The 24,646-nt window shown below is 43.9% G+C and overlaps 1 protein-coding gene across 1 annotated transcript in view; it reads right to left on the minus strand.

Moving 5' to 3' along the window:
- The window catches only part of LOC115328663, a 40,688-nt gene extending 16,598 nt beyond the window's left edge, over positions 1-24,090 (minus strand). The window contains exons 1-2 of the mRNA XM_040208476.1: positions 23,982-24,090; positions 9,629-9,723 (exon numbers count right to left, since the gene is read on the minus strand). Coding sequence (XP_040064410.1) covers positions 9,629-9,723; positions 23,982-24,090 — 204 coding nt within the window. The remainder of the gene's footprint in view (positions 1-9,628; positions 9,724-23,981) is intronic.
- Between the last annotated feature and the right edge of the window lie 556 nt (positions 24,091-24,646).

Genomic DNA, 24,646 nt, shown 5'->3' on the forward strand with positions numbered 1-24,646 from the left:
AAAGCAATGCAACGAATGCATCAAAACCACGTGCAATCGCAAGATGCCGCTTCAAAACACGGAATTTCCTGACCGACCACGGCAGCGCGTTGCATTGGATCTTCTCTACTTCAACAGCCACTGGTGGTTGATCATGACAGATTATTTCTCAAGGTACCTCGAGATAGCTCGACTTGAGAAACTTACATCGCTTACAGTCATTAACCACTGCAAATCAATCTTCGCTCGCCACGGCGTTCCCGAGGTGGTAGTGTCCGACAATGAACCTCACTTCTCGTCGTCAAACTTCGCTACATTTGCTCGAGAATACGGGTTCGGACATACCACCTCAAGTCCATATTATCCCTAAAGTAATGGACTTGCGGAAGCGGCCGTGAAATGCATCAAGAAATCATTGAAAAAAAAGAAAAGACCCGTACTTGACTCTTCTCTCTTACAGGTCGACTCCGCTGAAGAACGGGTACAGCCCCGCTGAACTACTTATGGGTCGACGTTTACGAACCAAGCTCCCTATTGTTCCCGAAATGCTCATGCCCCACATGCCCGACATGAGAAAACTTTGCGACTTTGAAGAACTGTACCGGGAACACCGGAAGAAAGACTTCAATCGACGGCATGGCGTACGCGCAATGCCTGAAGTCCTAAATGGAGATGAAGTTTGGATCACTGACTTTAAGCAGAAAATTACAGTGCAGAGACCAGCAGAGGAACCCAGGTCTTACTTCGTGGACACTGACAATGGGGTTGTGCGACGTTACCGAACTCATCTCGTTCATTTTCCTGCAACTGTCCGGGATGCGGAAGTTGTTGACAGCGAAGCTGCTCAAGAGCCACTTACGGAATGCGAAGGCAATCTTCATTCTCACACAAGAAGAGGCCGATGCATCAAGGCTCCCCAGAGACTTTGACTCTTCTGTATAGGGGAGATGTTGGATAGCGCTACACTGAGCAGCCAAGCTGATAGAGCTCCGTCGCTCGTGCGCATGAACTCGTGCCTTGCGCACGTGCCTAGTACGTACCCGTTCCCTGGCGGAACTTGCAACACGACTTGCAGAACTAAGCTCGCTGGTTCTTATAATTTCATGTAACAATATAGAGTCCAACGACACATTTGGTTAATTGGAGCTGTGACGTCTTTCTTACTATATATTTCTCTCATCGCAACTACAGCTGCTCACTAGGTTAGAAGAACAATGCACGCTGCAGGGTAATTTTACTATGATCATGTAGAAGCGCTTTGAAGATTGGTGTTTCTGATTGTCACACAAGGGGTTTGATGTCGATTCGAACATAAAAAAAAGAAGTAAAAGTTAGACGTCTTCATGATGTATTTACCTGGTTTGGCGGACATTGGATGAGGGTCTAATCATCATGGAAAGTTTACTAATTAAATATAATTTGTTGATTAGTTTTTTAATGATTTGTTTAGGGGTCATGTTGCAAGTACAGTATGGGTGGGAATTACAGTTAGAGGCCAGAACAATTAATATAACTTGCAAAAATGCAATGATATTTGAGATATTAAATAATAGATTTTAATGTGTGTTCAGGCCGATTTAAGAATTCCGCGTGAAAAGCGCGCCGTAAGCCCTGCCCACAATGACGATAAGAAGAGTAATGTGGTCGTTTCAGTCGCATAGTTAATAGTGTCGTCTGCATACGACGCACGCCGCACGCTGGCGAAATAGTGAAGACACGAGTAAAGGGGCTACGTCACTCTTATAATTGTCTCTGGGTGCAGGATTTGGCGTGCACTTTTTGCGCGCTATTTTTAAATGGGTTTAGGAACGTGAAATTGTAATAGTTACTTAAAATTGAAAGAATAAAACACAGAGGACAAGCACAGGACAACCAATTTCATGAAAGAAAGTGGTTGTCCTGTGCTTGTCCTCTGTGTTTTATTCTTTCAATTTATATGTATTCATGTTCAACCCGCTCGCCTTCACTAGTCCTGTAATAGTTAAAATCTAAGAAACGCATTGGATTTTCGCAAATTGTTTTGATTGGGCTGGGGGGGGGGGGGCTCTAACAGTAATTTCTATCAGTACTGCAATTGTAACATAACCCCTGAAACTAATCAATAAAAAGTTATTAAATGGATTTTAGTTAATTAGCCTATGACGGTTGTCTCCTCGTATAATATCCGCCAAGCCTGATAACTGCTTTGTGAAAACTGCACAAATCTACTCTCCTTTCTTTAAACAAATGCTACGTGTGAAGTAAAAATTAAACACACCGCTTAGTTTTTGATACTACGTTCGTAGCGCCACCGACGGCATACCTAAAAAGGCCTAGGCGGCTAAGCCTAACACTGACCTCAACTAACCCACGATGATGTAACCCACCATTTGACTCGTTGTTACCATGTAATCAATCAGTCGTAATCCGTACTAATCGTAAACAAAAGAACCCCAGCAATAATGTATGTGCTTTTTTGCTCAACATTAACGGAGGTTATAATTGGCAAAACCCTTTAAACCGGGGGTGCACAAATAAAAATTACGCGGGCCAAACTTACGTTTATTAAAAACTGTGCCGGCCACACCTAGTGCGACGTGTTACACATTTTGTCTGCGGTCAGGCTTTCGATATCAGGTGTCATCGCACCCGTTGTCGTCGCGGGTTTAAGCTGAGCTAATTGGTTCATTGCTTTCGATGGGCCAGCTGAACAAACGTTACACCGCACACAAAAAACACCATTCACAGTGCTGAACAAATGTTTAATGCTCCTCTTTTTCTTTTTCTCTTTTCAAGTAGTTAATACTTTCTTTTTCTTTTTTTATCGCCTAATTCCTAATCTCCTTTTCTTTTTCTTTACACCGCTTTTCAGTTTCTGTTTTTTTTTTGGTTGGAGGGGGGGGGGGGGGGGGGAATGAGGTGGTTGCGCATTCTTCTTTCTTTTACCCTTGCCCGGACAGCATGGCTCCGCGCAGAAACGCTTCCTCCTTGTGGTGGAATGCAACTGAAGGGACACTGACATATTCCTCCCCCTTGTCGCTGATGGCAAGGGCCTCTAGCAATTCACGTGCGAATTGGCTTCTATTTCTTCCCACAATGTCAACTTCGTGTAGTCTTGCTTCACATTCGCATGTACGGCAGTGAGCTGCTAGGCGTCCTGTTGCTGTTAAGGTTCGTAAAGATGCGGCATGTTCTATTGTTCGATCGTTTATAAAGCGTCCTGTTTGGCCCATATAATATTTACCGCACGTCATAGAATCTTATACATGACATCTTTTTGACATTGGGCATATTTCGTACTGTGTGCTATGTCACATTGTTTTTCGTGTGTGTTTTGTGCCTTGTTGATCTTACCACACATGGAACATGCCTCGTTCGGCGCGGAACATACAGCGTGTACCCCTTGCCGGCTTGCTGTTTTCTTTAACCTGTAGGTGATGCCATGAAGATATGGCGCTACCACTATGGGGTTTCTAGGTGTTTTTTTTTGTTTGTAATACGTTTCCCGAACCGCGCTTCAATTGATTGCGGATATTTTCACATATTGATATCAGAAGTGCGCACTGATAGCCAACTGCAAGTAACCTAGATATGATAAGTAGCCTTCTGTCAACTTGGTGTGCACATGCCTTTTTCAAGGCGGATCTTAGTGCTGTGGAGGTGACTCCTCGTTTTGAATGTTCGTGACGACCCCTTTTTGATTGTTCGGAGTCGAACGGTAGAAATCCTTTGCAGGAACGAGCTTGATACCTCTGACAAACGTGACCTCCTTTGAATTCCAAGGTAAGATCGAGAATCCTAATAGTTTTATTTACAGGTAGTTCATGAGTGAACGTCAATCTCATGCAGCTTTGTTCGAAGCATCTCATGACGTATTTACGGCATGCGTTACTTGGCTCTTCCGCCTCCTTATTACAAAGACTTAAGAAGTCATCAACATACCAAAATATAACTTTAGTCCGGGGATCTTTCATAGATTGTTGGATGGCGATTCCGCATGCTGCGAGGAACACGTCACTGAGGTATGAGGCCACTCGAGAGCCGATACACACCCCGCTTTTCCAAACAGATCGCTGATCTTGAGGGGTTACTACCGTCGCCGTAAGGTAAACACGCAACAGCTCCAGAAAGCTGTCTAGGGACATTACCGCCGCGTTTGGGAATAATCGCATGCCTTGCTCTGCAATGGTCTCCCTAAGTGCCTGCGTGTGGGATGGAATAATACATATCTTGGATATCCAGGGAAAACTCAGGTGCAACGCGTTGCATCCATTTTCTTGGAGAAAGGAGATCACTTTTTTGTTTGATATTTTGAAGGGGTCTTGAGATAGTTTCGCTAGAAAAGTTTATACGTGTGCTTGCCAAGTATATCTTTCTGAGACAATGGCCCGAAACGGAACCCCTTCTTAATGCGTCTTGAATGAAGAAAAGACTGACAACTTGTTTTCTTTTGTTCCCTTGATTTTTGTTACGAGACTCCCAAGGGGGCTATCTTCAAATATTTTCGTAATAGCTCTTTTTGTAGTTTTCCTTTTTTCTTCTGCCGAAATGAAGTTCTTGACGATAGCTTGTTTGGCTTTTTTTTTTCTTTTTTTTTTGCGTACTTCCCTGAATCGAGGACGTCAAATCCCCCCCCTCTCCCCCCTCCCCTCCCCTCCCCCCTCTTTGTCAGATACGCAAGGTTTTAGATCTGTCATCTGCAACTCACGCTCTGTGGGCATGAAACTCATTTCGGTGGGTAGGGCTTCATAGGCTTGCAACGCAATCGATCCCTTCCTTGATGATCTGCGTTGCTTTTTCTTCTGGAGCTTCGGACGCGACGTGCCTAACTAGCGTGACTTTTTCGACGGGCTTAAGCACTGGCTGAATTGCATATTTCGAATCTCGCTCAAGTACCTTTTTTGGCTTGTGGGGAAAGGCTAACTTCCCTGATGTCCTGAAGCGGTGGCCTTTTGGGAGGTGCCGTGACTTTTGTGTGTGATGTAATCTTTGTTCAGCTGGCCTTTCGAAAACTTGTAGTTGTCTTTAGCACATCTTGCAATGTCATATCCGTCGTGCCAGATCAAAGGCGGTTCTTGTTCAGGGTCATCAGTGAGAAGGTCTGCTCACAAACATACGTGATCCCGAAAAGTGACGTCTGTTTCAAGGATTTCCGTACTTATTCTTGGATAGGTTTTTGTAGATCTCAAACAGCTGAGATTCGCGATGCATAGTCTTCAGCGCTGGTGAAGACTGGAGCTTGATGAGCTCCAGTTGCATCGTCAAATCAAAATCCTCCGTGGCCCCCCCCCCCAAAAAAAAAAAAAAGAAACAAAAAAAAAAAGATAGTTGAACAGGTCATAGTTTGCTTTCCTGACCCGAAGCGCCTTGAATCGTTGCTGGAACTCGGAGATAAGGTTCTCAACGTGTGGTTTGTACGTCGCAGTTACCTACTTCTGGTTTTTGCTGTTGGGATAAAGGTTTGGAGGATTGTAAAGTGCTAAATTTCCAGTTTCAAGCTGCGCTGTGAGCAAGCGCAACTTTCCTTGGAATGCGAAGATTGTGCTCACCATGGTCCGACATGACGTTGTCATTTCCTTGGAAAGCTATGTTGAGCGCCTTTAGGTGGATTGCAATATTTGTGAGGAATTCAAAATCCCGTAACCATTGCTCATCTTCCAGCTCTGATATTTGTCTCCCTTCATCGGCCAAAAAAGCAATGATGTCGTCCTTGAGAGCGACAAAACGACACACAAGGCGGATGCACTTCGATGCACTTTCAACGAAGAAGTGCCGGTTTGTTTACTCGTGATTGAATTTCCGGCCCTCCTGGTCGATTTTGCTCTTCTTTTAAAGGGCATGCACTGATATTTCAGGAGTAACAAGCTTCTTTCAACAAACGCAGGAATAAATTTGTTATTTTTCCCCTTTGCATTGTACTGACATTGTTCATGGGAATGGATGGATGGATGTTAATGGTTATACCCTTTGTAACGGGCGGCATCTTGCGCCACCTAGCCTAAGTCTAATAAGACAAACATATCACTCCTCCCGCCCTTCTAAGCCGATTTTGTCCCGGTATCTATCCCAACAGAAAGGGAGTGGGTTGATAGTCTTCATGGTGAAAGAGGGAATAGGATGTGTTGAGAGAGAGCGAGAAGGTTTCGCGTTCCGTGTACAGACACGTTGAGACGGAACCACACCATGGACAGGGACGGCTGCACACGCTGTTTTATTGTCAGCGGGATTAACGGAGAGGAAATATTTGAACTGAGAAATCGTGGTTCCTTCGCCAAAGACTGAGAAAAGTTGGTTTGAAAGGTTCACTGCTGTTTGCCAAGCGGAGCAGGCGCTCGGTGGGTTGAATGTCATAGTAAGTAACTTTCTGCGTTGAGCAGGGTCGCGGGTCGCTAGAAAAGCGCGCGCGGGCAAAATTGGAAACTTATACCAGTGCTAGAAATTCAATTTATCAAGGGCCAAATTAGATTCTGGCGATATATTTCCAATGTAATATTCTATTGACGATTTGTAGAATTCACATAACGGTATCAAATGTGGATGTGGAAAAAAATAAACCAAAGCGCAAGCTATTCATTGGTAATTGAAAACGAGAAGACGCCATTACCACTTATGTAACAATGTTCAGCAGAGGTCTGCCTTTTGAATAAAATATATCTAGTCGCTTTTCTGTTCTTATATATTGAAGGTAAGATAGAACGGCGGAATAAGATAGGGTTCCTTTTGCGTTCACCGTGTGTGACTCTTCAACTGCGCTGATCGAATTAGTTTGCTTTGTAGAGCTGTGAAAAAGGACGCAAAGTATTGAAGGAAGATTTCAAGAATAAACAACCATAATTGAAAATTGTTTATATACCAACAAAGCTAGTCAATCAGTAGAGAGGTGTTACTCTCGCCACAAAAATCGCGGTAAATTTTGATAAATTTCTAAAATATGGCGCTCAAATGAAACAAAAATGAAATGTGTTCTTACACAATGGCAACAATACAAATCAGTTATTTAAAATAATCATAAATATAAACAACACAAGCTGCACAGTAAATATTACAGAAAATTTCCACTTTGATAAAGGACCCCCCCCCCCCCCCCCCCCCCCTTCCCGAAATAACTAAAGGTATGTAAACTCGCAACAAAAGAATGTAGCCTGCATCTCTCTTCTTATGGTTGATCATAATCCTGTGATATGTGGAAAAGTGCGTTAAAAGGGCCGTCAGGTTCGTTTTTTTAAACATTTACATCTATCTAATTTCCAAATACTTGTCATAAAATAAACTACTTTAGTTTTATTTACGAAGACATATATTAATTATTGGGCGATAATAAAGTATAAGACGTTTTTAAGTAAAATGAAATTCCCATCGCTTCAATAAAGTATTACATAGGAAGTGCTGTTTTAGGACGGCAATTATTCTGAACAAAGGTAATACTAGAAAACAAAAAGTATTCCTGCAAATAACGTTACCGGCCGCGGCGGGCGTCAGGGCACCAGTATAAAGAAACTAGTAGCGTCACAAAATCAACTAAAATTGTCTAATTTTCAAACTCTTATTTTAGCTGGCACATTTTAATGAGATTTCTACCCGTCGTTCATATGTTCGTATGAGATGATACATAAAATAAAATCCTTCGAATTATTCAAAATCGAAGCTAATGGCGCGTTAACACTTGGGGATTCGTGGGCGGATCCGCAATTGTGTGTTTTGGAGCCGGGTGGCGAAATCGACTTGTGGCGGGTAGAAAATCTGGATCAGTCTAGAACCCAAATCCAGATTTTCAGCCAGTGACGAGTGGATTTCGCCAACCGCTTTAAAATCCACTTTCCGGATGGGCGGATTGCCAGTAAATCTGCACGTGTAAACGCGCCATAAGGCGACATACAGCGCGATACGCCCGAACAATATGGCCTCCGAAGGTGAACACTGGTCCGACTTCGTGAGAAGGTAAGTTTGGGCAGGATTGCACTTTTTTTGCACCTGTCTGACAACAGCACAATAAATATTTGGTAGACCTTCAGAAAAATACACTCTTTTTAATAAATTCCTTAGAAGGAAACATAACACTCTGCTAGTTAATTAAGCGATTTTCATTTTTTAGGTAAGAAGTTTCGACACAATAAGCGATGAAGTCACGATGAGAAACTCTGCGTGTTTAATCAAATTGTGAAGATAGAACTTGTTATGGGAATAATGAAAATGGCATAAGGTCACTCGTGAAAAAAAACATGAATCAGAAAAATCCGCCATTTTGTTTTCAAGCATCCTTTATTGCTTGGGAAATGCATGATATATACGGTGTGTTTTTTAAGGCTTTACAGATTTTCTATAAAGAGAAGACGTGAAAGGTACACTAATGCGTTCTGGGAAGGTGAGTTAATTATACGGTCAGAATGGCACAATATAGGAATATTATAGTTTCTGATAAATCAGTTAACTAATATTTGCCAATTAACAAACTTTTGCATATAAATTATGGTTCTAATCAGAAACTTGCTGAGGGTCATCGAAAGCTACTATATAATTAAATTTTACAAAGATTCGTTTTGCGTGGAAAGCGCGGTGGTTTGCTGAAGTCACCAGTCGTGTAGCAATCGCCAGGGCTAGTGGTGCGTAAACGCGCCTGAGCAGTTTTTCCGTCTTTTACCGTCGTGTTTTTGCCCTGCCAGCATCGCGCATTTTGAACCAGTAATTACTTCAGCGCACCACCTTGCTTGCCACGCGCCCCAAACCTTTCTTAAAATTCCTTATTTAGTGGTTTTGGAGGATGCTCAAAAAGTTTCTAATTGAAACCTTGTATTTATTCTCACTATTTAAAAATATAATAAACAAGATATAGTTACTTTTTTTACTTGCCGTGTCGCTGAGCCCCTTATGCCTCCCTGGTCATATAACTCAACTGCACAGACCGCTTCAGAGTTGCTTTCACAACTCCCCAAAAACAAATATTTAAAGCAAAAAAAAAAAAAAGTATCGGTCCGATGTTGATTATTTGAACCAATTTGTGAGGCGAAATCAAATGTATTAGTGAACTTTAAAGCGCTGAATTTTTTTAAAACAAAACCCTCAACACTTAAAATATTATATGCCGTCATTTTACCATTAAATATATGGAGCGAGTTGACGTCACTTAACGCCATGGTGAAACGTGACTCCACGATTTGACATGTTGACGTCACGTCAATAATAATTGGGGTTGTGTGAATATTTATTCAGCGTGTAGTTGGTCAGCCATTTCAAAGTTGCGACGAGTTACTCGCTGCAGATGAGCAATTTAGCCAGTGCAGTACAGCCGCTAGCCTGGGGTCTTTAACGTGCATCATGCAGTAGTGATACACGACCGCTTGCCGGTACGATGCTCATCCATATCGAAACGGGCTGACGTCACGTCTGGCGCTACGTCGCGTGACGTTAGGTCATGTTGCGTCAATTTGTCCGTATATTTAACTAGGAAGTAAATAAAGAATAGGTTCATCACTGGTCAAAACGAGTTATTAATGTCTTTGGAACAAGTTTGAACGATCGCTGCTTAAATACTGATATCCGTGTGTTACACAATATTGCATATAAGGGTCGCCTCCCCATTTTTTAAAATTTTGCTGCTCTTCTGGAACGTCTAAAAGAATCTCGCATGCTTTTGTAATGGAAGATATTTTTGTTAGAAAAGAGGTACGATTACCTGAAGATTGACATAGCTTATGAACGTCTTTACTTCCTTTTCAGTCCCCTTGACGGTGTGGTCTATCAGATACAATATTGTGATACTGGGCGCTTCTGAAACATTTCGGATATGTCAGGTACCTTTAAATGTTGGATATTGTTAGCAAGCAAAATTAGGAAAACCATAAGAGACATAGAAGCACAAAAAGGCCTTGACAAAGATTCATACAATTAAACTTGCAGTGGTCCTGAAAAGAAAGCGAAATCACCTAAAAAAACAAAAAACTTAGGGGTAACCTGCTGCGGCTTTTTACCTCGTGAATTTGGTTATTGCACGGAAACTGGGAACATATAGCATAAACCGGCTTTTGTTTTGTATAAAAACGTGATGAAACAGACGATATGCGAAGCTATACCCCGTCTCACTAAAACCGTGCAGTATACCCAAAGCTACAAGGGAGAGAGTGTATGCCAAACTGTTGACGAGGAGGGAAAGGTGTAACGGGAAAGAAGTGCTGAGATTCCCCCGTTCCTCCTTTTCCTCCTGTTGAACAGGTCGGGATACACTCTCTCCTCTGCAGCTTTGGCGGTACTGTACGGTTTTACTGAGACGGACTGTGCGCGCGGTCTATTGATGGGAGATTGCCCTGTACATGGTGAACTTAAACAAAAATAACAAAGAGCACTCAGTTAGCCAAAACGATTGAGGTCAACTATAAAACACGTATGTCTAACCTACAATCCAGACTTAAAACCCTTATACATTCCGAGTACCTAAAAACTTCTCACGTTTGTCGGGCTTTATTCCTTTATTCCCTTTTTCGCTCTCGCGTGAAGGACGAGTAGAAGGCAAGTGCGTAGAAAAACGCAAAGGTCAACTCAGCTAACTCCTGGTTAGCTCAGTTGGTAGAGCGCTCCACTGAAAATTGAGATATTCTTGTTCGATACCAGGACCAGGCGGATTTTCTCGGTCGCGCACCAGTCACCTAGCTGTGTTTGGAGATTTGTGTTTGTCCTTTGTCCCCCTTGTTCCTCTTCTCCAAGGATTATTTTCGTAATTCTTGTCCAGGTAGCTTGCACCTTTGCGTTAATTGCATTATCAACATAAACTTGAAATGCAGGCCGTTTACCCTTGTTGGTGTTAGGCTGGTGGCAGCTGATAAAACCCATTTGCTCTACTGACGTCTAGCAATTGGTTTGCTCAGTTGATAGGACGCTCCACTGGAAATGGAGAGGTCCCTGGTTCGACACCAGGATTAGGCGGAATTTTTTGGTGGAAACCAGTCACTTAGGTGTATTTGGAGATTTGTGTTTGTCCTTTGTCCTCCTTGTTTTCCTTCTCCGGGGAATATTTTCGTCATTCTTGTCCAGGTCGCTTGCACTTTTGCATCAATTGCATTATCAACAGAGGTTAGTCTCAATTTGTTCTGCGTATATTACTGGCTACTTTACATGTCTATTTCCTGATATGCTTTCTTCGATTTGAAATTTAGGCGGCGAAGGACGCGTCAAGCTGCGTATGTAGTTTTTTTCCTTGATCGCCACGTCAATTTGTGATGAAAGTAAACTCAATTAATATTCTTCGATGAAGTCTGACAGGGCAACTTGAGGATCAGATTTGAACTGATTCAGCCAGCCCGCTCCGTGCGTGTGTTTATTGATGATGTTAGTGGTGAGAAATGAAGATGATTATCTACTGTGTAGTATGTCCCGCCCCTCCCCCTTTGTAGAGGAGGGAATTTTGGAGTGTATCATTAGGTGTGGATGGATGGACTTTACGGTTTTTGTTCGGCTGACGTGAGCTCTTTCGCGGCCACGGTGAAGGAGGTCCACAGGATGGGCGACAGGATGTCTAATGTAGTTGACTGGGGATGTTTGGGATATCACCTGATATGCTCCGTGACATTTGCAAAGCAATATTTTGGAGAGGCCAACTTTTCCTTGAAGAATCCCAAGCCACACTAAGTCTTCTGATATGAAACTGATTTGTCAGTTGTAGGAGTCATATCGATGCTTTTTTGAGTATGGGAGTTGCGCTTGTGGTCAAGATGTCCAGCGTGTCAAGAGGGCCAACGCGCCAAGAGATGCAATGGTCACGTGACAGCCGAGTCAAGAGGTATGACACGTCAAGAGATCCAATATGGGTCAAGAGGTCGAACGAGTCAAGATGTCCAACACGCCAAGAGATCCAAAATGGTTCGAGAGGTCTAACGATCAAAAAGTCAAACGAGACAAAAGCTCCAACGTGTCAAGAGGTCCAACGCGTCAAGAGATCCAGTAGTCACGTGACAGCCGAGTCAAGAGGTACAAGGTGCGCACTCGCCGGACCAAATCAGCCGTATACTTTTTATCACTTGACTCCGTTCTCTGTGCGCGGGTAATGGCGGGAGTGTGATCACGGGATAAAGGTTTCACGGATGACGTAGTAGCGGTTTGGAATCCCGGAATGCCTGCTTCCTGACCTAGTTTCTTGTGTGTTGCGGCCTGCTGGGCTGCCGCGAATTTCATCCGCGACAACGTATTCGCAGTGTACCAAGGCTACCAGTGTTTGAAAAGTGCTACGCGTATATCGCCAGCAAGCGATTTCTTCAAAGAAACCCAATCAGTTCTTGTGATGAGATTCGTGTTCGGTTCGGCAAATGACAGCTTCTGCCACATCGTGTTGAATTGTCACGGACCCCTTTCTTCTCGTTTGTGTGGTTGTTTTGCAGTGCCCGTGTCGACATATACCTGGGATTACATCTTTCAAATCCGGTATTTTCATCGAAAGTGGACTACAACCTACTTCTTAGCAACAATTGAGCTTCCTTCTACCTGTATTCTTCCAAATTACCTCTAAAAGTAGGCACTGTCTATCTCCTAGTAGCCGGGAGAATAATTTCCCCGAAATTCTACCGGAGGCTGCCTGCCATAAACTGTCTAAAATTATGTCACAACTGCCGGTTAAATACTGACTTTTTATTCTCCCTGCATGTAATGTAAACACGTTTAATAGACAACCCTTTTATGGGTACCGTTTCATGGGCATGTTTGGTCGACACTAACATATCACCGACACTCATTTCGCGAATTACGCGTTGTAAGGACATTTCGTCGCGCGTGTAGCCCTGAGGCGTGTGCTCACGCCGACCCAGCCCACCCGTTCGCGCCCCTCCGTGAAGACAGCGGCGGCTCATTACAAAAATGTTAACCCACCTGTCCCATCCGTACACGCCACTTCGCGGCGACATTCTGAAGCGGCTCATGACAAAAAAAAAAAAAAAAAAAGAAGCTAATATAGAAACGCTTATATGAGCTGTCTATGGAACATCGTGTGTAAATGAAACGTCGTACGAGGAAGTGAGTGTACCTCCCAGGAGTGGCGATTGCCGGTAGAATTTTGGGGAAAAACATTTTACCGGCTGCCGGGAGAATAGACACTACTCAAGAATCATACCGGTTCTTGTTTGCTTAGCAATCTTCTCAGTTGTATAACAGCTTAGTTGCGTCTCTTCACATATCTCGGATTGCTTGCAAGTTTTTTCTTGTCTACGGAATAGGCTGTGCCTAATAAATTTCTGAGATTTGAAACTAATCCCTTTTGTCTGCTTACCTGCCTTTTTGCAATCACGTGGAAGATTACATTTTTTAGGTGTTTCCTTGATATTTTAAATAGGTTTATCAAGTTCGAAGCGTCCCAAATAAGCTTGGGATGCCCAACCTTTTTTTATATCCAGATACGAGGTCGGCGCTTTTACGTATTAAGTTGTACAGTGACAAAAACAGTTTGTTTCACGTTTCACACGATTGCGGTAATTAGAAAAATATATAGCAGCTCTAGTCCGACGGTAAAGAGAACCATAGGACGAGCTAAAGAATAACCTACAGCAGATAGCACAGAAGGCAACAGACGGCTAACGAAACCATGCGAGAAGCTATAGCCAGCTATAGCACGATTTCTAAAAAGAACCAAGGACGATCTATAAAAATTTATAGCAGACCTTACAGAGGAAAATAGGCGACTATAGAATGACGGGAAAACAGAACTATATGACGAGCTATAGGGTAAACTGGAGAAGACCATACATAGGGCAAAAGGCGGCAAAATAATTCATAGGAAAAACTATAGGCAACTGTTGAAAGATGGATAAAGAGAAGCATAGAACGATTTTAGAATAAGGTATAGCGGATCATACAAAAAGTAATAGGCGACTAAAGAAACAATAGGAAAAGCCATAAAGGGCTAAAAAAAAACGGGAGAGCGCCTTAGAGCGCACGACACTAGAGCGCCGACATTAGAGCGCGCGACACGAGGGCGCTGCGACAGTAGCGCGCTTGACACTAGAGCGCACGACAAGAGAGCGCATGACCAGTTGAGCGCGCGACACGAGAGCGCACGACTAATTCAGCGCGCGACCAGTTGAGCGCGCGACACGAGAGCGCAATTCATTTGAGTGAGCACCGAAAAATGTGTCATGTACCCGCGGCTCCACAGACAGAACAAAAGTGGGCGACTCATCGGATCGGAGCATTGGTGAAAATAAAAATAAAACGGGTAGGACTTTTTCTAACCCACTGTTTACTGGCATCGGGAGAGTAAAGGTGGCAAGGGAGTGGGCTGGGGTATATAGGTAAGGGGAATGTCTTCAGTTGGGTGGAGCAGCGAGTCTAAGATTTCTTCACGGTGCTGCGGTGCGTGCGCCTCTCGAATATACTATAAATAGTTTACTTTTTGCTATATTTGGCCTATCCTTCACAGGCATTTGGGCTCCGATCTATTTGGTGGCTATTTAGACGTCCCTCACATAATTTTAAATAGCATTGTGACGTCCATTACCGTAATGAAGAAAGCTCACCGTTAAAAGACCTATCAGCAAAAACACATCGAAGGAATGCTCAGCGCAATTTTATCGGATGCAGACCTTTCCAGCCTTTTGACGCATACAGAAAAACCTCCCCTAGCAGCACAGATGTCCTATACACATCCACAGGACATCCCTGGGACGTCGGGACATCCTGAGGATATCCGGAGGACCATGTGTGCTGCTTGGGTCCCCTGCAAATCTGTGAGATATATTTGACGATTGTTTTCTAAAATCCTCATTCGTTGACGCGTCGGGTACAGTGACTATACGTCACCTTCCCTTGTTGAAAGAACACAACCTAAATGCTATGCCCTTTCTGCATGTCCCAGAAAAGAACCTACAAAGAAAAAAGAATTGTCTATCGCTTCGTCCGTTTTTTGCATTCTACAGAACCGTAGCTTCTCTACCTTTTTTCTTAGAAAGCAGTCCAACCTTATACGGCCGAATGAGAGTGCTTTGATTCAGATATATACGGATACTAAAGATTTCATAAATATATGAATATCGAAGAAAAAACCGCAGCACAAACAGAAATAAAATTTCGAACTGATAAGTTTTTCACATAAATAGAGACCGAACTTATACACAAGGATAGTGCCGCAGGGAGTAAATTTAAAGGATTGATTGTAGAATTCGTAGGTCAACTTTTTCCCGACAAAAACGTCCCCAGAGACATAACCAATGCGTCAAAATCTATAGTGGTCAGATTCCAAGAAGCGCATAAGAAATGGTGCCTGCCGCACCAGATGCTGTCGGTCTCCAGCGCTCTATCCCTCTACTACGCGGACATCATGCGCATATTTCATTTTCATAGTCGGCCCAGGTTCCCGAATTAAGCGTTCAGTACAATTGTAATTTTTGACAATATGAATGCTTGGCGTATGACACCCGGCCCGAGAGCTCCTTTCGCGAAATTTATCTTGAAAACCCCAGAATACGCTGCATGTTACATGTTGCTTCTTTTCTTTGGAACGTTTTATAATAATTGAAAATAAAGCTTACCACCAACCTGACTAATTTTTATTAATTAAAATAAAATCTATTGAAGCTAAGTCAGCTGCGATGTTTTTAGTGCGGAAATGGATGCTACTTATATTCATTTTTTTGCTTTGTTCTGCTGTTAGTGTTTTGTAACACTTGTTGGTTTGTCACACCCAAATATTTCGTCGACTCATTCCTTATAAGTTATAATTTATACCCTTGCTGAATTCCGCGGCATAAATCCCTGCCTATTTCAAATAAAGCACGCGATGTCCAAAGAAATGGTCGGTCGGGTCGTGCCACTTGCGCTGAAATGGTTGTGCGCTCTCGTGACGGGCGCTCTAATGACACGCGCGCTAACGTCGCAGCGCTCTCGAGTCGTGCGCTCTAACGTCGCTGCGCTCTCGTGTCGCGCACGCTAAAGTCGTGGCGCTCTACTGTCGGCGCTCTAATGTCGGCGCTCTTGTGTCGTGCGCTCTAATGTTGCACAGTAAAAAAAAAAAAAAAAAAAAAAAAAAAAACATTGGAAAAGCCATAGGCGGCTACGCCTCACGCTGGCTAGAAAGACCCATAGGACACAAACTATAGAAATCTTTATAGCATACCATACAATAAGCTATAAGTAACTGAAGGAACCCTTGAGAACACCATAAGCAGCTATAACATGCTGACTAAAGTAAGCTATACGATGACCCACCGAACATTTTTTAGCAGAACATGTATAATCTATAGACGGCTAAAGCAACCAAAGGAAACTTTATAGGCAGCTATAGCATGCCGGCTAAAGAAAGCCGTATGGTAGGTCATATAAAAGTCCTTAGCCATCCATTACAGAAGCTGAAGAGCTTTATGGCTGGACAGTGATAAGGCCATAAACATAGCTAAAGAGGAATATAAAGGCGACCATAAAAAAATGCTAAAGACAGCCATAAAGAATCTTTAGTAAATTGAGCCAAATGGCTAAAGCCGATAATAAAAAAGAATTTTCTATATCCGATCATAGGACATTTTTGTAAGGGTTACTTTCTCTGAACAAATGTGCAAGACCTTGTGCTTGGAAAACCTAGATAAAATTGTGTGGAGGCCCTACAAGCCCAAGTAAGAGACTTGAAGCAAGTCGCAACTATTAGTAAAACAAAAATAATGGCCACGACGAGTAGAATTAGTTAATTTATAATCATAGGTCGCAAAGCGAGATAAAAAAAAAATGTATGAAATTTAAGCCGTGCATGTATAGCTTGTATAATGCAGTAGGCAGTTTCACAAAAGATCCCTACACCAGCAGCTACAGCGTCCATCAAGACAGATCGGTCAGCGCGGATCATCTCTGCACGCTGATGTGGGGCCTCGGTTGCAACTTCCACGGGACGACATTGACACATCAAGTCTGTGATGCTCGTTTGTCCGATTATAGAGGAGACCCGACGCCAACCCCAGCTCAGACGCGTTTCACCCTAACGGTTCCGCGATTTCCTTAAAATCGCGGAACCTCACCAGGTCCAGTGGTCATAGTCAACGACATCGGGAACCCGAGGATACCGAGTATTCCTAAGGTGGTTCAATGTTCGCCAATTTATCAGTCCAAATGAGATCCACAAAGACGGAACGTTAATCCCGAGTTCCTGTATAGGCTCCCTGCGGGAGCCAGAGTTGCGCGTCTGTTTTCCACGTGCCGCCGCGCCGCTATTCGCCGAGGTCCCATCACGTTAGGAGCCGGATCAAATGCCGTGCAGGACAGTAGACGTTGCATGACGTCCGTTCCCCTGTTTTCGAGCGCGCCGCGCGACTCGAACGGGTGGCGCCGCTATTCGCCAAATTCAGTCACGTGAGGAGCAGGATCAACATGCCGTGCAGGAGAGACGGCGCTACGGGGATGAACGCGCAACTCTGGTTCCCGTAGGGAGTCTATACAGAAACTCTAACTAAACTGAGCGCCGAGAGCCGCAGCCGAACGCAGTTAGACGCTGCTGCGGCGGCGTTCCTCCAATGCGCCTCAGCTTTTGCAAAAGCGATGCAGTCAACGCTTATATATACCTAACCCAACAATACAGCTACACACCAAAACCGAGAAATGAACAACTGTTTATCATAAGAAGAGTAAGAAGGCACACCCCAAGCAGGCTTATCATCCGCCCCTCTAGGCTGCAAGTGAGCATAGTTATGCGTTCTCACACTATGCAAGCCGTCGCCTTAGCCGCTAACCTCATCCCCATGCAGCGAAGTTAACGACACCATGGTGCGCCTAAAACCACACCAACATCTCATCACCGTATTAACCTTTCGACAATCTACTCAGGACACGATCCTGGAAACCACAACCGTACACATCTGAGGCCAAAGGTACCAACTCACAGTCTACGAAGCAGCATAGACCCAGAGTTACAAAGGGGTCATTCACGGAGTAGAACGCGGAACCTCTTTTGAATTTCTGATGCGGAATGTCATCACAACTGGTGCTCCGATCCTAAACGCCAGCATGATGGGTCAGTCGCTATCCACTATCATCACCTTCGTGGGAACGTGCGTTTAATACCACGTTCTCTACCGGCATGAGGAGTATTGATGTCGCCCCAACCGCACAAAGACCCAAGAGTGCCAGCGCTTCCACCATATAGGACACCGGGCAAATGTTTACGCCGATTCGGATGCACCACCCATCCTCTGCGAAAAAATACTCAGCAACCCTGCAAGAGTAGAACCAGCCACACCACTGCGATTCGAAATGCGATCAATTGTGGATGAACACACTCTCCTCCAGATCCAACCTGCCTGACCGTCCCGCAAACAAGCGAACGCCAAACTGGCTCAAGCCGCGTTCAGAAGGCAAACCAGACAGGACAGCCTCACCAACAAAATCCGAGGAGATCACCGACCCCGCAAAGAAGATAAAAATTCCGAATCCCGGCGATATTTCGTTCTAAATCAACGGCATTAAGGAAACATCACTTGCTTAAATGTCTCAGGTTGAAAGGACGTACAGTGCAGGTCCCAAGCTACGATCCAAGACGAGTACCCCAAGAACAGGTGAACCTGCCTTTTCCCAACCCTCCAACCCTTTCCCATACTTCAAAACGAACCCTCAACCTTACCAAAAGGTCATTGCCCCCCCCCCCCCCTCCCCCCATCCATATCCTCAAACGGCCCACAAACTTTACCCGAACTATTTCACTTTATAAGCAATAGACCCGATCGCATGTTGTCCATCCTTCAAGACACCAGTCGCAGAATCGAAACTATAGAAGAGACAATTCTGTCCCCACTGCGCAAAATGCACAACCGGGCAGTCAAACCGCAGACCGCGCTGCTCCTTAACGATTTATTGGACACACAGTGCCACGGAACCGACGACTTGTAATGGGCGAACCCAGCCTTATAATCTGGTAGTAGAATTGAAGAGGAATCAAAGCCAAACTCGTGTCACTCAAGACCTTAATCAATGCACCTCAACACCCACGTGACCTCATAAACTCACAAGAAGCAAATGACATACCGAAAATTTCAGGATACAAAACGCATTACAACGAGCGACCGCCCCAGTGTCGTAACGCTAAAAAAGAAGCACGTACTATGTACGATCCTCGAAGATAGATCCAAGAAACACGAAGACCTCGAAAACGGAAGTTTAAAAACGAAACCACACGCGTCGGCAAAGCAAAAAAGCTGATCTCTAAATTATTCCCCCAGCAATGCCGCAAGGAGACCTTGTCTTGGGGGATTTCTAGTGCCAAGACGTGGTATGGGGATACCGCAAAACGTACACCGAAGGTAGGAAGCTCGAGGAGGCTTTACATCACATTCAGTGCTCTCTACTGAACGACATAGCTCTACTAATCCCTACTGGCAACTCCGTACAACGGGACACAAACCCAGACTTGACTTTCTACAGAGGTACGGCTTACCCGACGTGGGGCAATACGGGGGAAAACATAAGTATCGATCAGAATATTATATCTGTTTTGATACTCCTGACCACAACAGGTAACCACGAGTCCAGACGAAAAACTATCACTGACTGGCACAAAAAGAATAAAAAACCATCTCCCAAGCGAAACCTTCAGAACCCGGACACATTTGCAACGGTGATCATAGAACAGGCACCGAAACACACAACCTGGTATGCCATTAACTCCGGACGCTGTCTACGTAGACTCACATCTCCTATCCCTATGGGAAACGAGACAAGCGGTCATCTAGAGATAGAAAAATATAAAAGCAAACAGGATCCTCAAAAAGTGAATACAGCTCCTGACCGAAGAGGCTCAAGGTTACGCTGCCGAATTGGCACACGAAAAGTTGTATTAACATTGCTGCTCATTAAATCCCCCCATATCCACCAAAATTCTGTGGTCTCTATTCCGAAGCATGATCTAACCGACAGTTACCCGAGAGTCTTCAACCAGAATCTAAATTAAACCAGGAGATGTCGACAAAATAACTGAAACAAAAACCCAGAGAGACCTACTTCTCGGAAAGTACAGAGACACACCCAAGCGGAACCCAGTCATCCTATTTTTCTAGCACACGAGATGGATAGCCCGTTCATCATGGGGGAACTCCGCAGAGCGCTCGCATCCATAAAACACAGCACTACACCAAGCAAGCACTTAATAAGATACAAAGTCCTAAAGAATCTCAATCACGGAAACCTCACCCAGTTCCTCCATCTATACAATCACGTGTGGTCGACCGTGAAACGGTCGGCCACACGGGATGTTGGCCTGCATCCAATGGAAGCAAGCCAAGATCTGTTTAATCGTAAAATCCGACAAAACTCCAACAATTGAGAATCTCCGACTTATCTTTGTCCCTTCGTTTGTGAGAAAGTTGATAGAAAAAATGGTCTTGGCCCGACTGGAGAGGCACCTCGAAAGGAGAAACGAACTGGCCTCGCCCCAAATCGGCTTCAAAAAGCATATATGCCCCCAATATACGCATATACGTATACAGCACGATGTGTATAGCCTAAACTCAAGCTCACTAAGAGGCATGATATCCCTGGACATACACAAAGCATACGACAACCTAAAGCACAAAGCAATCCTGGTCAGGCTCGCCAACATGGGACGCGGACAACGGAGGTACCGACTACGGGCACGACTTCCTCACAAACCGGACGGCCTAAGCATGCTAAAGGAAACAAATCCCACTTTCAATATAGACAGGCGAACATCCCAAGGCCTCAATAATATCCCTCACACTATTCAACCTTGCGATGACAGCTTTGTCAACACAACGGGACGATATCACCGGTCTACACCACTTAATTTTTGCGGATGTCATTACGTTATGGACCACACGAGGAAGCCCCGGACAAATCGAGAACACTTTTCAACAGGGCTGCGATGCAATCAAAGTATACATCCCCGCAAAAGGGCTCACTTTATTTCCTACTAAATCTCAACTACTAATCGCATCTTCAGAAAAAGGACCCGACTCCGGCCGCAAATTAATTAAAGTGAAGCTACAGAGCAAGGAAATACATGTTGACGGAACCAAAATCTTGGGAGTAGTGTTCAAGTTCAACGACAAACCAGAAAGATCACTCAACCGGGTTCACGCCCAGATCAATTAGATTGCATGACTAGTACATCAGACCACAACTTAAAACGGGACTCAAAGAACCTAACCTACTCCGAATCATCGACGCTTTCGTCACATTGCTTTGTGCTTAAGTAGCCGGATTCTGCTTCTGCCTCTCGCCGATAACGGCCGCAGGATGTCTGGCTCCAAGTGAGCCGCGACAACAGCCCTTGGTGGTTGGGAACCTTTGTTTTCTGAGCCGTCATCGCATACCGAGGATTACAGGGTATTGGTGCCTCCCATTCCAGCTGGAGTAACCGATTAAAATTTTGTTTTATTGCACTGCGATTTGAAGGGGCGTCCTTATCGAATTGAAGATATCCGGCAGCAAATAAAGCGCTACGCCTTGTTGTCCGGAACAGTTGTGCTCGGCGGTTTTGAAATGAACCACCAGCGAATGGTGACGCTGAGGACCCCCGAAGGCAAACAACAACTTCTCGATGTAAAAAAAACAAACAAAAAACAACAACAACAAAGAAACTCGAGGTTAAGAAACCGCGGCATGTCGTCATGGAATCTTGCTGTACCCTTAAGGTACGCGTCCGCCTGCACTGGATTCCCTTCCACGTACTGGACGACGCCGTGCACAAGCTGCTCAAGCATTATGGCAAGGTCGGTGACGTAGGACGGAGGTGGCGTGTTAAGGGGCTCGAGGGCGTTGAGTCGTAGGCGAGGATAGGTATTTTTTCATAGATGTTACGCTTGATGTACGATGGTGATTAGAAAGAATGAAACGCACAGATCTATTCTGGACAGCTTCCAAGGCGCCGACAAGACTCTCATTGTTAGTATTACAAACTGCAGAACCGCACTCAAGTTTTAGCCGGACTAGTGTTTCATAGAAAAAAAGTTTCAAACTCAAAGGAGTTTGGAAAAAATTACGTTTTAGATAGCTAAGCATGTGGTTGGCATTGGAAATGACGTGGTGAACATGCGATTTCCATGTGTTGTTAGATGTGATGTGAACGCCCAGATATTTTGAAGTGTCAACCTGCTCTAAAGTCACACTATTAAAGATATAGGAAGGAGGACTGTTAACTCGCCTGGAAATTATCATGTGTTTACATTTCTCAACATTTAATTGCATGTGCTCTGGGTGACACTAACTTGACATAGAATCGAGATCATTTTGAAGAGGTAAGATGTCAAAACTGTTAACAGTTTCGCGGTATACAACACAATCATTGCACATAAAAAATGAGAAGAGTTCACATTCAATGGTAAATCATTAATGTGAATGAGAAAGAGTAGACGACCAAGCACAAATCCATGAGGTACTCCGGACGTTAGTGAATCTACGGACGGGTCGGTATTATTACATTTTACAAACTGTGAACGATTAGTCGGAAATGAGCGAATCCACGAAAGGACATGAGGCTCAGTGTAAGGTTTGTCAAACGTAAGGAGAAGTTTATAAGAGACCCTGTCAAACGCCCTGGAAAAGTCCAGAAAAACACTGTCAATCTGTAAACCATGTTCTAGAACTTGATGGAAATCATTTCCTTATGAACATGAGCAGCTGTATCAGGGAGTCTGCAATCTTAAGTAGTATACATTAAAAATGTATGTGATTGATTCTGAGGAGTTTTCATGAATTTACATTCGATAATTTTAATTCACGTAAATGATTGAGCAACTTTGCGAGAGCACGACCAGGTCACTATGCTCAAAATTTCGGCCATGCATAATAAGCATACGTGCAATCACTGCTAGCATGAACGTACACGCTGTGCATAGTGTTTCTCGTGTTCGTTTCTCCGCCTAAAAACGGTTCTGAATACTACCGGGTGATTCAAGGAGACGGCAGGCTCTTTAAATCGACCGGAAAATTCACTTTCTTAACCTATCGCGCTACGACTTTGTGCAGCGTTGCCCACAGATGGTGCATTTTTTTTTTGTAAAATTTGCAAAGAGCGAACTTACCTGAGGAAAAAGTAAAGAAAGAAAAAGGCTTAGCTCCTATGGAAACGCAGCGACGCCACCGGTCTGCAAACAACACGGCGCCGTTTCGCACGGGAGACAAGAGAAGCCGCAAGCGGTCGCGACGCCAACTGCCGCCAACGAACGAGCAGACGACGCCGAGAGCCGGCGTATTTAGCAGACAAGGAACTACAGTTTCTTGTTGTTACCGCGCCTGTTTTTGTTTCTGCGACTGTCGCCGCCCGCGGAACGCGCGCCGCTTTTGAGTCGAAAAGATTGTCTGCTAAAGACGCTGGCTGTCGGCGCCGTATGCTCGTTCGTTGGCGGCGTTCGTTGCGCCATCTCTTGTGTCCCGTGCGAAACGGCGCCGTGTTGTTTGAAGACCGGTAGCTTCGCTGCGTTTCCATAGGAGCTAAGCCTTTTTCTTTCTTCACTTTTTCCTCAGGTAAGTTCGCTCTTTGCAAATTTTACAAAAAAAAAAAAAAAAAAAAAAAAAAATGCACCATCTGTGGGCAACGTTGCACAAAGTCGTAGCGCGATAGGTTAGGAAACCGAATTTTCCGGTCGATTTAAAGAGCCTGCCGTCTCCTTGAATCACTCGGTAGAGTAAAAATTAAGGTAATTTTTGTATTTAAATTGTATGAGAAAAGTAAAAAAAAGGAAGAAATGTCTCGTGTTGGTACTAGTTTTCGCACTAGGGGAAGTTTTGTTGTCGCATACCGTAAGTAGTACCAATTCTGAGAATTTACTGACACATTTGTAAGCGCGGTTGGTATACGTATGCGAAAACGTGTTCTTTAGGTGTGTATATAAGACATATACATTTTTAACCACAAAAACTATCTTGTTAATATTTTTCGCGCAAAATTATAACGTTACGTTAAGCCCTATCAATTTCTTTCACTATTTGGTGTGTTATTATTTTCTCCACAGTAACACACACCATTGCGTCGGATGTAATACTTTCGTTACATCACCACAATGGTTCAATAAAAATGACCTGTTATTCACAAGAAGCATTTCCAATGCAGTTAATTTTTAACCTACCTTGGACTTCCGGTTCCTGTCTTGAACGTAGACGAACGTTGGGCAAACCATCCACTCCAGCGTACATCAACCAGAGCCATAGGCATAATGACCAGCATGGTGTACCCATCGAAAAGCTCCTTGTACCTCAAAAGGCAAGAGCCGCATGTAAAATGTTATCTATACTGTGCTGCGTCTTTTAAGAAAGGTTGTCTAAAAAAAATAAAACAGCAAACAAACCTTTTTCCTCATTGAAAAGGGTATTGCGTTTTTGTTATTTAACTTGATCTGTGAACTTATATTGTTATTGTAAATCCGCTTAAGCCGACACAGTTCTCAAAACATTACGTAGCATTCCTGACCCCCTTAGCTCCACCTCCCGTTGAAGTCACGCTGACTTTTGATATTTTATATTGCTCAGTGTGTGGAGTGTATAACCTTTTAAATTAAATATCGCCGAACGAACGATTGTTAATTTCGATAGAAAAAGAAAAAATGAGAGATATGATTACTGTTTTTTTTTGTGCACTGGATTATGACGGTAAATCTTGTCGAATAATGTTTTACGAGATAGACAGCATGTTAAAGGTAGTCTTGTTAGTTTCGTTTACTTTGGCAATTAAAAGATGGCGGTGACAAAAAATGTCGGGGTAGATAAATCGTGAAACTTTCTTGCTTATCACTAC

Source organism: Ixodes scapularis, unplaced genomic scaffold (assembly GCF_016920785.2).
Source record: "Ixodes scapularis isolate PalLabHiFi unplaced genomic scaffold, ASM1692078v2 PGA_scaffold11__112_contigs__length_91849675, whole genome shotgun sequence".
Lineage (NCBI taxonomy): Eukaryota > Metazoa > Arthropoda > Arachnida > Ixodida > Ixodidae > Ixodes > Ixodes scapularis.